Source organism: Salmo salar, chromosome 27 (assembly GCF_965601325.2).
Source record: "Salmo salar chromosome 27, fSalSal1, whole genome shotgun sequence".
Taxonomy (NCBI): Eukaryota; Metazoa; Chordata; class Actinopteri; order Salmoniformes; family Salmonidae; genus Salmo; species Salmo salar.
Genome location: NC_138317.1, coordinates 34,875,008 through 34,888,339, shown reverse-complemented (window position 1 = coordinate 34,888,339; position 13,332 = coordinate 34,875,008). Strand labels below are relative to the sequence as shown.

Below are 13,332 nucleotides of genomic sequence, written 5' to 3'. Positions count from 1 at the left end.
CAGTAGATATATTAAACTGGGAGAATGATATGTACAGCAGTAGATATATTATAGTGGGAGAATGATATGTACAGCAGTATATATATTATAGTGGCATAATGATATGTACAGCAGTAGATATATTATAGTGGGCGAATAATATGTACAGCAGTAGATATATTAAACTGGGAGAATGATATGTACAGCAGTATATATATTATAGGGGCATAATGATATGTACAGCAGTAGATATATTATAGTGGGAGAATGATATGTACAGCAGTAGATATATTATAGTGGGAGAATTACATGTACAGCAGTAGATATATTAGAGTGGGAGAATGATATGTACAGCAGTAGATATATTAGAGTGGGAGGATGATATGCACAGCAGTAGATATATTACAGTGGGTGAATGATATGCACAGCAGTAGATATATTATAGTGGGAGCATGATATGTACGGCAGTTGATATATTAGAGTGGGAGAATGATATGTACAGCAGTAGATATATTATAGTGGGAGAATGATATGCACAGCAGTAGATATATTATAGTGGGAGAATGATATGTACAGCAGTAGATATATTAGAGTGGGAGAATGATATGTACAGCAGTAGATATATTATAGTGGGAGAATGATATGTACAGCAGTAGATATATTATAGTGGGAGAATGATATGTACAGCAGTAGATATATTAGAGTGGGAGAATGATATGTACAGCAGTAGATATATTAGAGTGGGAGAATGATATGTACAGCAGTAGATATATTATAGTGGGAGAATGATATGTACAGCAGTAGATATATTAAACTGGGAGAATAATATGTACAGCAGTAGATATATTATAGTGGGAGAATGATATGCACAGCAGTAGATATATTATAGTGGGAGAATGATATGTACAGCAGTAGATATATTAGAGTGGGAGAATGATATGTACAGCAGTAGATATATTATAGTGGGAGAATGATATGTACAGCAGTAGATATATTATAGTGGGAGAATGATATGCACAGCAGTAGATATATTATAGTGGGAGAATGATATGTACAGCAGTAGATACATTATAGTGGGAGAATGATATGTACAGCAGTAGATATATTAGAGTGGGAGAATGATATGTACAGCAGTATATATATTATAGTGGCATAATGATATGTACAGCAGTAGATATATTATAGTGGGAGAATGATATGTACAGCAGTAGATATATTAGAGTGGGAGAATAATATGTACAGCAGTAGATATATTAAACTGGGAGAATTATATGTACAGCAGTAGATATATTACAGTGGGAGAATGATATGTACAGCAGTAGATATATTAGAGTGGGAGAATGATATTTACAGCAGTATATATATTATAGTGGCATAATGATATGTACAGCAGTAGATATATTACAGTGGGATAATGATATGTACAGCAGTATATATATTATAGTGGGAGAATGATATGAACAGCAGTAGATATATTGGAGTGGGAGAATGATATGTACAGCAGTAGATATATTATAGTGGGAGAATGATATGTACAGCAGTAGATATATTAAACTGGGAGAATAATATGTACAGCAGTAGATATATTATAGTGGGAGAATGATATGCACAGCAGTAGATATATTATAGTGGGAGAATGATATGTACAGCAGTAGATATATTAGAGTGGGAGAATGATATGTACAGCAGTAGATATATTATAGTGGGAGAATGATATGTACAGCAGTAGATATATTATAGTGGGAGAATGATATGCACAGCAGTAGATATATTATAGTGGGAGAATGATATGTACAGCAGTAGATACATTATAGTGGGAGAATGATATGTACAGCAGTAGATATATTAGAGTGGGAGAATAATATGTACAGCAGTAGATATATTAAACTGGGAGAATGATATGTACAGCAGTAGATATATTACAGTGGGAGAATGATATGTACAGCAGTAGATTTATTAGAGTGGGAGAATGATATTTACAGCAGTATATATATATTATAGTGGCATAATGATATGTACAGCAGTAGATATATTACAGTGGGATAATGATATGTACAGCAGTAGATATATTATAGTGGGAGAATGATATGTACAGCAGTAGATACATTATAGTGGGAGAATGATATGAACAGCAGTAGATATATTACAGTGGGATAATGATATGTACAGCAGTAGATATATTAAACTGGGAGAATGATATGTACAGCAGTAGATATATTATAGTGGGAGAATGATATGTACAGCAGTAGATATATTAAACTGGGAGAATGATATGAACAGCAGTAGATATATTAAACTCGGAGAATGATATGTACAGCAGTAGATATATTATAGTGGGAGAATGATATGTACAGCAGTATATATATTATAGTGGCATAATGATATGTACAGCAGTAGATATATTATAGTGGGCGAATAATATGTACAGCAGTAGATATATTAAACTGGGAGAATGATATGTACAGCAGTATATATATTATAGGGGCATAATGATATGTACAGCAGTAGATATATTATAGTGGGAGAATGATATGTACAGCAGTAGATATATTATAGTGGGAGAATTACATGTACAGCAGTAGATATATTAGAGTGGGAGAATGATATGTACAGCAGTAGATATATTAGAGTGGGAGAATGATATGCACAGCAGTAGATATATTAGAGTGGGAGAATGATATGCACAGCAGTAGATATATTATAGTGGGAGAATGATATGTACAGCAGTTGATATATTAGAGTGGGAGAATGATATGTACAGCAGTAGATATATTATAGTGGGAGAATGATATGCACAGCAGTAGATATATTATAGTGGGAGAATGATATGTACAGCAGTAGATATATTAGAGTGGGAGAATGATATGTACAGCAGTAGATATATTATAGTGGGAGAATGATATGTACAGCAGTAGATATATTATAGTGGGAGAATGATATGTACAGCAGTAGATATATTAGAGTGGGAGAATGATATGTACAGCAGTAGATATATTAGAGTGGGAGAATGATATGCACAGCAGTAGATATATTATAGTGGGAGAATGATATGTACAGCAGTAGATATATTAAACTGGGAGAATAATATGTACAGCAGTAGATATATTATAGTGGGAGAATGATATGCACAGCAGTAGATATATTATAGTGGGAGAATGATATGTACAGCAGTAGATATATTAGAGTGGGAGAATGATATGTACAGCAGTAGATATATTATAGTGGGAGAATGATATGTACAGCAGTAGATATATTATAGTGGGAGAATGATATGCACAGCAGTAGATATATTATAGTGGGAGAATGATATGTACAGCAGTAGATACATTATAGTGGGAGAATGATATGTACAGCAGTAGATATATTAGAGTGGGAGAATGATATGTACAGCAGTATATATATTATAGTGGCATAATGATATGTACAGCAGTAGATATATTATAGTGGGAGAATGATATGTACAGCAGTAGATATATTAGAGTGGGAGAATAATATGTACAGCAGTAGATATATTAAACTGGGAGAATGATATGTACAGCAGTAGATATATTACAGTGGGAGAATGATATGTACAGCAGTAGATATATTAGAGTGGGAGAATGATATTTACAGCAGTATATATATTATAGTGGCATAATGATATGTACAGCAGTAGATATATTACAGTGGGATAATGATATGTACAGCAGTATATATATTATAGTGGGAGAATGATATGTACAGCAGTAGATATATTATAGTGGGAGAATGATATGAACAGCAGTAGATATATTGGAGTGGGAGAATGATATGTACAGCAGTAGATATATTATAGTGGGAGAATGATATGTACAGCAGTAGATATATTAAACTGGGAGAATAATATGTACAGCAGTAGATATATTATAGTTTGAGAATGATATGCACAGCAGTAGATATATTATAGTGGGAGAATGATATGTACAGCAGTAGATATATTAGAGTGGGAGAATGATATGTACAGCAGTAGATATATTATAGTGGGAGAATGATATGTACAGCAGTAGATATATTATAGTGGGAGAATGATATGCACAGCAGTAGATATATTATAGTGGGAGAATGATATGTACAGCAGTAGATACATTATAGTGGGAGAATGATATGTACAGCAGTAGATATATTAGAGTGGGAGAATAATATGTACAGCAGTAGATATATTAAACTGGGAGAATGATATGTACAGCAGTAGATATATTACAGTGGGAGAATGATATGTACAGCAGTAGATATATTAGAGTGGGAGAATGATATTTACAGCAGTATATATATATTATAGTGGCATAATGATATGTACAGCAGTAGATATATTACAGTGGGATAATGATATGTACAGCAGTAGATATATTATAGTGGGAGAATGATATGTACAGCAGTAGATATATTATAGTGGGAGAATGATATGAACAGCAGTAGATATATTATAGTGGGAGAATGATATGTACAGCAGTAGATATATTAGAGTGGGAGAATGATATGTACAGCAGTAGATATATTAAACTGGGAGAATTATATGTACAGCAGTAGATATATTATAGTGGGAGAATGATATGTACTGCAGTAGATATATTAAACTGGGAGAATGATATGAACAGCAGTAGATATATTAAACTGGGAGAATGATATGTACAGCAGTAGATATATTATAGTGGGAGAATGATATGTACAGCAGTATATATATTATAGTGGGAGAATGATATGTACAGCAGTAGATATATTAGAGTGGGAGAATGATATGTACAGCAGTAGATATATTAGAGTGGGAGAATATGTACAGCAGTAGATATATTATAGTGGGAGAATGATATGTACAGCAGTAGATATATTAGAGTGGGAGAATGATATGTGCAGCAGTAGATATACTACTAATATATAAACTCACCTTTCTACTGACTCTGAAAAACACCAAAAGAAAGATGCTCAGGGTCCCTGCTCATCTGAGTGAACGTGCCGTAGGCATGCTGCAAGGAGACATGAGGATTGCAGATGTGGCCAGGGAAATAAATTGCAATGTCCGTACTGTGAGACGCCTAAGACAGCGCTACAGAGAGACAGGACGGACAGCTGATTGTCTTCGCAGTGGCAGACCATGTGTAACAACACCCGCACATGATCGGTACATCCGAACATCACACCTGCAGGACAGGTACAGGATGGCAACAACAACTGCCCGAGTTACACCAGGAACACACAATCCCTCCATCAGTGCTCAGACTGTCCGCAATAGCCTGAGAGAGGCTGGACTGAGGGCTTGTAGGCCTGTTGTAAGGCAGGTCCTCACCAGACATCACCGGCGTTGCCTATGGGCACAAACCCCCCGTCGCTGGACCAGACAGGACTGGCAAAAAGTGCTCTTCACTGACGAGTCGCGGTTATGTCTCACCAGGGGTGATGGTCGGATTCGCACTTATCGTCGAAGGAATGAGCGTTACAGTGAGGCCTGTACTCTGGAGCGGGATCGATTTGGAGGTGGAGGGTCAGCATCATCGGACTGAACTTGTTGTCATTGCAGGCAATCTCAACGCTATGCGTTACAGGGAAGACATCCTCCTCCCTCATGTGGTACCCTTCCTGCAGGCTCATCCTGACATGACCCTCCAGCATGACAATGCCACCAGCCATACTGCTTGTTTTGTGTGTGATTTCCTGCAAGACAGGAATGTCAGTGTTTTGCCATGGCCAGCGAAGAGCCCGGATCTCAATCCCAATGAGCATGTCTGGGACCTGTTGGATCGGAGGGTGAGGGCTAGGGCCATTCCCCCCAGAAATGCCCGGGAACTTGCAGGTGCCTTGGTGGAAGAGTGGTGTAACATCTCACAGCAAGAACTGGCAAATCTGGTGCAGTCCATGAGGAGGAGATGCACTGCAGTACATAATTCAGCTGGTGGCCACACCAGATACTGACTGTTACTTTTGATTTTGACCCCCCCTTTGTTCAGAGACACAGTATTCCATTTCTGTTAGTCACCTGTGTGTGGAACTTGTTCAGTTTATGTCTCAGTTGTTGAATCTTGTTCAAACAAATATTTACACATGTTAAGTTTGCTGAAAATAAACGCAGTTGACAGTGAGAGGACGTTTCTTTTTTTGCTGAGTTTATATGAACTAAAATGCAATGTACAGTAGTAGCAATATTACAATGAGTTATGTTGAGAATACAGTATATAGATACACAGTAGAAACCCCATAGCAAAATGGTAGATTACTGTCTGATGGCTTTAAGATAGAAGCTGTTTTTCAGTCTCTCGGTCCAAGCTTTGATGCACCTGTACTGTCTCCGCCTTCTGGATGATAGCGGGGTGAATAGGCCCTGGCTCGGGTGGCTGAGGTCCTTGATGATCTTCTTGGCCTTCCTGTGACATATGGTGCTGTGACATATGTCCTGGACGGCAGGCGGTGTGCACCAAGTGATGCGTTGGGCGGACTGTGCAATTGCCATACCAGGTGGTGATACAGCACGACAAAATGCTCTCAATGGTACATCTGTAAAAGTTCATGAGTGTCTTAGGGGCCAAGCCAAATTTCTTCAGCCTCCTGAGGTTGAAGAGGTGCTGCTGCCTTTCTTCACCACAGTGTCTGTGTGAAGGGACCATTTCAGGTCGTCAGTGATGTGCAGGCAGTGGAACTTTTGACCCTCTGCTCTGCGGCCCCATCAATGTGGACAGGGGCATGCTCTCTCTGCTGTCTCCTGTAGTCCACAATCAGCTCCTTCGTTTAGTTGACGTTGAGGTTATTTTCCTGGCTCCACTCTGCCTAGGCACTCACCTCCTCCCTGTAGGCTGTCTCGTCGTTGTTGGTAATTAGGCCTACCACTGTTGTGTCGTCACTGTTGTGTAGCCAGCGCTCCTGTGGGCTACGACCACTCTCTTTCTCCTTCCCATTGAGGAGCAATGGCGCACTAAATAAAACACTGCCCTTGCTTGTTTTTAGAGTTTAAACTGGAATATACTTTTTTAAAATCAAAAGGTAGCCTATTTGGTGTTCCTGTGTGTGTGGGTGTTTATGTGGGGCGAGGGAGGGGGAAGAGGGCAAAAAAAACAGCAAGAGAGGGATAGAGAAAGAGATAACAAAAAAAACAATTACAGCAGCCATACAAAGAAAACAGTGCATATTGATTGGTTGGATCACATACTTTTCCTCAGCACTTCCTCTCTGATGTGACAGCCTCCATTTTGGATTGTTTTGGCTGAGGTGAGCCGGGCAGGCAAGCAGGCACTCGATGGCAGTTGATACGTGTTGCGCCACCCGCCTAGCTAACATTATTTATCTCTGTGGGTCCTGGTCAAAAGCAGTGCACTATATAGGGAATAGGGGGCCATTTGGGACGCAAACCAGTTATCGTTGTAATCAAACCTGTTTAATTAAACCAGAGGCTAAGATAGTCACGTTCAAATGCTTGCTGTCGGAGCAGGAGTTTAATGTGCTCCATGTTAGGAAAGACCCAGGGACTGATCCAATCAACTCCCATTATATGAAGTCCCATCCCCTTCCTCCCAAGTGACACAGCGGTCTAAGGCACTGCATCTCAGTACTAGAGGCGTTACTACAGACACCCTGGTTTGAATCAATAGGGCGGCGCACAATTGGCCCAGCGTCGTCCGGGTTTGGCCGGTGTAGGCCATCATTGTAAATAAGAATTTGTTCTTAACTGACTTGCCTAGTTAAATAAAGGTTAAAATGTAATTCTGAAGGGAGGAAGAGAATGTTAGCTAGTGTGCTAGCCTAGCATTAGCCTGGATCTTACACCTTTTGAAGGGATGAAGAAAAGACTAGTGTGCTAGCCTAGCTTTAACCTGGATCTCACACCTTTTGGAAGTAGGAAAAGAATGATAGCTAATAGCTGGCGTTAGTCTGGGACGCACACCTTTTGAAGGGGATCAAGAGAGAATGCAAGCTTGCGTTAGAGTGGATCGCACACCTTTCGATGGGGGAGAAGACAGAAGAGAATGATATAGTATTAGCCTAGTGTTAGCCTGGGATCTTACACGTCATTAGCACAGCATATATGGGGTTCTAGCTGTACAGGTTATATACTCACAGTACACAAGGCCTCAAACTCTTTGTCGGACACCAAGGCACCGTCCAGGCCGAAGAGGAAGATGGAGGAGTAGGAGAGCATTCCACCCAGGATGATAAGGTTGTTCATGTAGGGACTGGACATCTTGATCAGTCTGTAGGGAGAGGAGAGGAGAGGAGCATGTACAGCAAGGTGTGGAATTGTGAGAGGAACACAGAGCTCCAAAATTGAAAAACTCAGAAGGACCATTTTAACATTGAAACATGTTTTTATATAACAGTGCATGTACAATGCAGTAACAGCAGCAGAGTGACTTGGGGGAACAGAGTTCCAAATGTGTTTTTGCCTTGGTGAATTCCCACTTCCCGAAGTGTGCGTGGTCTGGACCCCGACTTTGAATACCACTGGAGTAGGGTGAAGCTGAGCCTAGACACTGATCTTGGGTCAGTTTTAGATTTGGGATTTTTAATGGTTAAAGACATGCTCTGGCACTTTGACGACTTGTAAGTATTTTTTTAAACTCCTGCTTTGGGCCTAATGTGTCAATGTGTCGTTCATACATGCATAATCTATGAGTAGAATTACTGTCTTACCTCAATGAGCCACAAAATCCCTAGTTTGAAAGCGACTGTTTTTCTGGAAGCTGCGCTGCGCTATTTTCCGTATATTTCCCCCCACGTGGGCCAACCCCCTAGCAATTTGAATTCTAGCCAATGAGCTTCAGCCCCTCGCCAATTGAGTGACAGCTAGCAAGATGCATACACAGCAGAGCGAGAGACTGAGCAATGACGTGGTGCACATACAGTATCTGCACAGTTTTTGGAGACCACTTTTTGCTAGTGAGTGCTATTTTCAGAACTACTGGCTAAAAAGTATACAAAAGTACTGGTGAATCGATTTAACATTAGGATTGGGGGAGGGGAATCTAATCCTAGATTTGTACCGAGAAGAAACTTCCCCCCAGAGCTTTACTAGTCTAGATAGCACTAGTCCACCAAACTCCAAGTTTTCCTGACTCCATAGTCTGGAAAGGCTCCTTGATGTTGTCAGCACAATGCTTTGATAACGAAGTGGGCTGTACTTTGATTGGTTCTCCTCTGTGTCTTTGTCACTCAAACACCAACATAGACAACCACACACAGCCTCCGAACGCCACCCACTTCCAAAACAACTGTTGGATTTTCAAATCCAAACAACGTTTCAGAAAGGTCTCAGAAAACAATGTTTGAGAGAACCAATCAAAGCTCAAATCATTTCTGCGCGAATACTGCATTTACAATGGACTCCTGTCCAGACCAGTGTGTCACAGCTCTCCCTTGCGGTGTACCACATGAGTGATGTCAGCTAGGCTACAGCTCTACCCACTCCTCCCCCCATTCCCCTCCCTCTTCCACTGACCTGTGGTTGCGGTTCTTGATGTTGAAGAAGAGGAAGGCCCCTGCCATGAGCATGCCCAGGATGGTGATAACAGACAGGATGCTGTAGAGGGGTACGTTGATGTTGCGACGCTGCAGACGCACAAACGTACGGTCCTTAGGAGGCTCCACCCCTGAAATGAACAGGAGGAACTCAGTTTGCCATTTAAAAACAAGTATAATAATGACTTCTACAGGGGAAGGATAGACAACCAAAAAGAGCCCTCACCAGTATTTAACATTGAAAAACAACTCCACAAGAAGGGGAAAAGAAAAATAAGTTGAACGAAGACGAGGACATTCACAGACCCACTGGCAAAAACTGGTTGAATCAACGTTGTTTCCACGTCATTTCAGCAACATTCAAAATAATATGATGACGTTGGATTGATATGGAAAACTGATTGGATTTGCAAAAATGTATCAACGTAAGGGAATTTCATATTTTTTCCACCCAACTTTTAACCTAAATCCAATAACATAGTGGATTTTTTGGGTGAATTCATGTTAGTTGACAACTCAATCAAATGTAAATCAAACCTAGACGTGGAACTGACGTCTGTGCCCAGTGGGGATGTTCTTAGCCTGAGAAATGTACAATAACCCACATAGAATTCTTTAGATTTTAAGTGTGTCCACTTATCCAGTAACTTTGATTCTACAGTACGTAAAGTACTGAACACGTCTACAGGAGAAGGAGAAATTAACCCTCACCATTAGGCTACTTAACATTGGAAAATGCCTCAATTTGGCTACTTTCTTATCAGCTGTGTAAATGCACCATACAGAATTGGTTGTTGTGGTGAGCGACCGCTGTTTCTTATGTTTGCCCGTTCCTTTATTCACCCTCCCCGTGTCTTTGCCAGTGTGCCAATCGATTTCAATGTCTCATCTTACTGAGCTCTCTTATGGTGGTTTGACACATAGAAACAAATGTTTTAGCTGTCCCAGAGTGTCTCTGTATGGAAGTACAGGGAGGGAGGGGAGGGGATTCTTCTCAACACAAGAAAACATGGTGTAATAAAAATGCTGGTAAATAATTCAACATAGAATGATTGATTGAGAGGAGCATACTGGATGCCCTGTGTGTGCGCGTACAAGCACGCATCCACAAACACGCACGCAACAACGCATTCGTAACGCATGCACAAACACACACATACACACACACATGTACAATCTCATGTGTACTTACCTTGGAACCTCATCGTGTTGTTGATGAGATCCAGGACATCAGCAATAGCGTTGTACTCTCCAACCTTCACCTCCTGCCCCTCTGTTAGGAACACAAACAGGAAAGACGTCATTTAGGACAGCATGTGGACAACACATTGGACAACTTTCTCTTTCAGTCAACTAGACAGCTCTTGCAGAGTCTAAAATTGCAGAGATCTGACCCAAAATAACTGTAACATTTCAAATAAGACAGTATCTAATCCAAAACGAATGAGGAATACTGCAGAGTGAGTTCTCATTTACAGCTTGTGTGTTTTAGCTAAGCGTGGGTTAATGGTTGTGTATTCGTTTGTACCCTCTGTAGCAAACAGTAGTGAAACGTTTTGCAACTGAAAACTTCCATTTGTTTCCTAGTGAATACACCTCGCACAAACTATACACACATTACCGGAGAACAAGTCTCAAATGAAGAAATCAATTGTAAAAATAAAAGCAGCAATAAATAAAAACAATAGTATGCTGGCAATGGTAATACATTGGCATTTTCACAGATACAGTAAAATGAGTCTAAATTGTGATATATCCTGAGCCATAACACAAACCACTCTCCTGAGTGCTATTTAAAGCAGCCATTTCCTTCAAGAGACGTCTTAAAAGCTGATAGTTTAAAAATGTATGTGTGTATTATAGGCTCTGTATTGACCCTGTCACACACAACAGCTACATCACTCTCCTTCTCATAAAAATGGGTGAACAGTTACACGTAGAACACAGGGGGAGGAGGGATATGAGGGGAGACTATTCAACTCCCTCTCTCTCTCTCTCTCTCTCTCTCTCTCTCTCTCTCTCTCTCTCTCTCTCTCTCTCTCTCTCTCTCTCTATCATTCAATTTCAATTTAAGGGCTTTATTGGAATGGGAAACATATGTTAACATTGCAAAAGCAAGTGAAGTAGATAATAAACAAAAGTGAAATAAACAATAAAAATGAACAGTAAACATTACACTCACAGAAGTTCCAAAAGAATAAAGACATTTCAAATGTCAAATCAAATCAAATCAAATGTATTTATATAGTCCTTCTTACATCAGCTGATATATCAAAGTGATGTACAGAAACCCAGCCTAAAACCCCAAACAGCAAGCAATGCAGGTGTAGAAGCATGGTGGCTAGGAATAACTCTCTAGAAAGGCCAAAACCTAGGAAGAAACCTAGAGAGGAACCAGGCTATGAGGGGTGGCCAGTCCTCTTCTGGCTGTGCTGGGTGGAGATTATAACAGCACATGGTCAAGATGTTCATAATGTCACATTATGTCTATATACAGTGTTGTAACGATGTGCAAATAGTTAAAGTACAAAAGAGAAAATAAACAAACATAAATATGGGTTGTATTTACAATGGTGTTTGTTCTTCACTGGTCTCTCTCATTTCTAAGTGTATATAGATTTACAGTGTGAGGATTGATAACAAATGTAAATGTTGCTTCTGTGTCGGATACACATAAACACTACGCAATGATGACTACCACGTCCCTGAGCTGTTGCTGCTATGTTAGCGCAAACCCTTCACCCAACTTCTGAAATTACATTTCACACCTGTTTGTTCAATTACCTCCTTCATTACTGTAAATCAGATGCAGATTTAAACTCTAGCCTGATCCCATATCTGTTTGGCGTGACGACCATAGGAGCGGGCATTACAGCACAAACAGATCTGGGATCAGTGCATTTCTGTTAATCACATTCAGATTGATGAACCCAGAGGTTCCAGACAGAGGTGCTGATATACTAGCTTGATCACAGATATGTTCGGCCATAGGAGTTGGCAAGACAGCACAAACAGATCTGGGACCAGGCTAATGATGCACTGTTTCTGCTGCCCATGTATAACAGGGTGACTTCCGTCCCTGTCTACCTGACCTAGGTTGAAGACTTAACAAATATATATATATATATACTGCTCCAAAAAATAAAGGGAACACTAAAATAACACATCCTAGATCTGAATGAATGAAATAATCTTATTAAATACTTTTTTCTTTACATAGTTGAATGTGCTGACAACAAAATCACACAAAAATAATCAATGGAAATCCAATTTATCAACTCATGTATTTGGAGTCACAGTCAAAATTAAAGTGGCAAACCACTCCACAGGCTGATCCAACTTTGATGTAATGTCCTTAAAACAAGTCAAAATGAGGCTCAGTAGTGTGTGTGGCCTCCACGTGCCTGTATGACCTCCCTACAACGCCTGGGCATGCTCCTGATGAGGTGGCGGATGATCTCCTGAGGGATCTCCTCCCAGACCTGGACTAAAGCATCCGCCAACTCCTGGACAGTCTGTGGTGCAACGTGGCGTTGGTGGATGGAGCAAGACATGATGTCCCAGATGTGCTCAATTGGATTCAGGTCTGGGGAACGGGCGGGCCAGTCCATGGCATCAATGCCTTCCTCTTGCAGGAACTGCTGACACACTCCAGCCACATGAGGTCTAGCATTGTCTTGCATTAGGAGGAACCCAGGGCCAACCGCACCAGCATATGGTCTCACAAGGGGTCTGAGGATCTCATCTCGGTACCTAATGGCAGTCAGGCTACCTCTGGCGAGCACATGGAGGGCTGTGCGGCCCCCCAAAGAAATGCCACCCCACACCATGACTGACCCACCGCCAAACCGGTCATGCTGGAGGATGTTGCAGGCAGCAGAACGTTCTCCACGGCGTCTC

At 40.5% G+C, this 13,332-nt stretch overlaps 1 protein-coding gene across 1 annotated transcript in view; it reads right to left on the bottom strand.

The window, feature by feature from the left end:
* LOC106588960 (gamma-aminobutyric acid type B receptor subunit 2) overlaps window positions 1–13,332 on the bottom strand; it is a 471,406-nt gene that overhangs the window by 131,307 nt on the left and 326,767 nt on the right. Inside the window, exons 9-11 of the mRNA XM_014178545.3 lie at window positions 10,625–10,705; window positions 9,413–9,563; window positions 8,036–8,168 (exon numbers count right to left, since the gene is read on the bottom strand). Of these exons, the coding sequence (XP_014034020.3) occupies window positions 8,036–8,168; window positions 9,413–9,563; window positions 10,625–10,705 (365 nt within the window). The remainder of the gene's footprint in view (window positions 1–8,035; window positions 8,169–9,412; window positions 9,564–10,624; window positions 10,706–13,332) is intronic.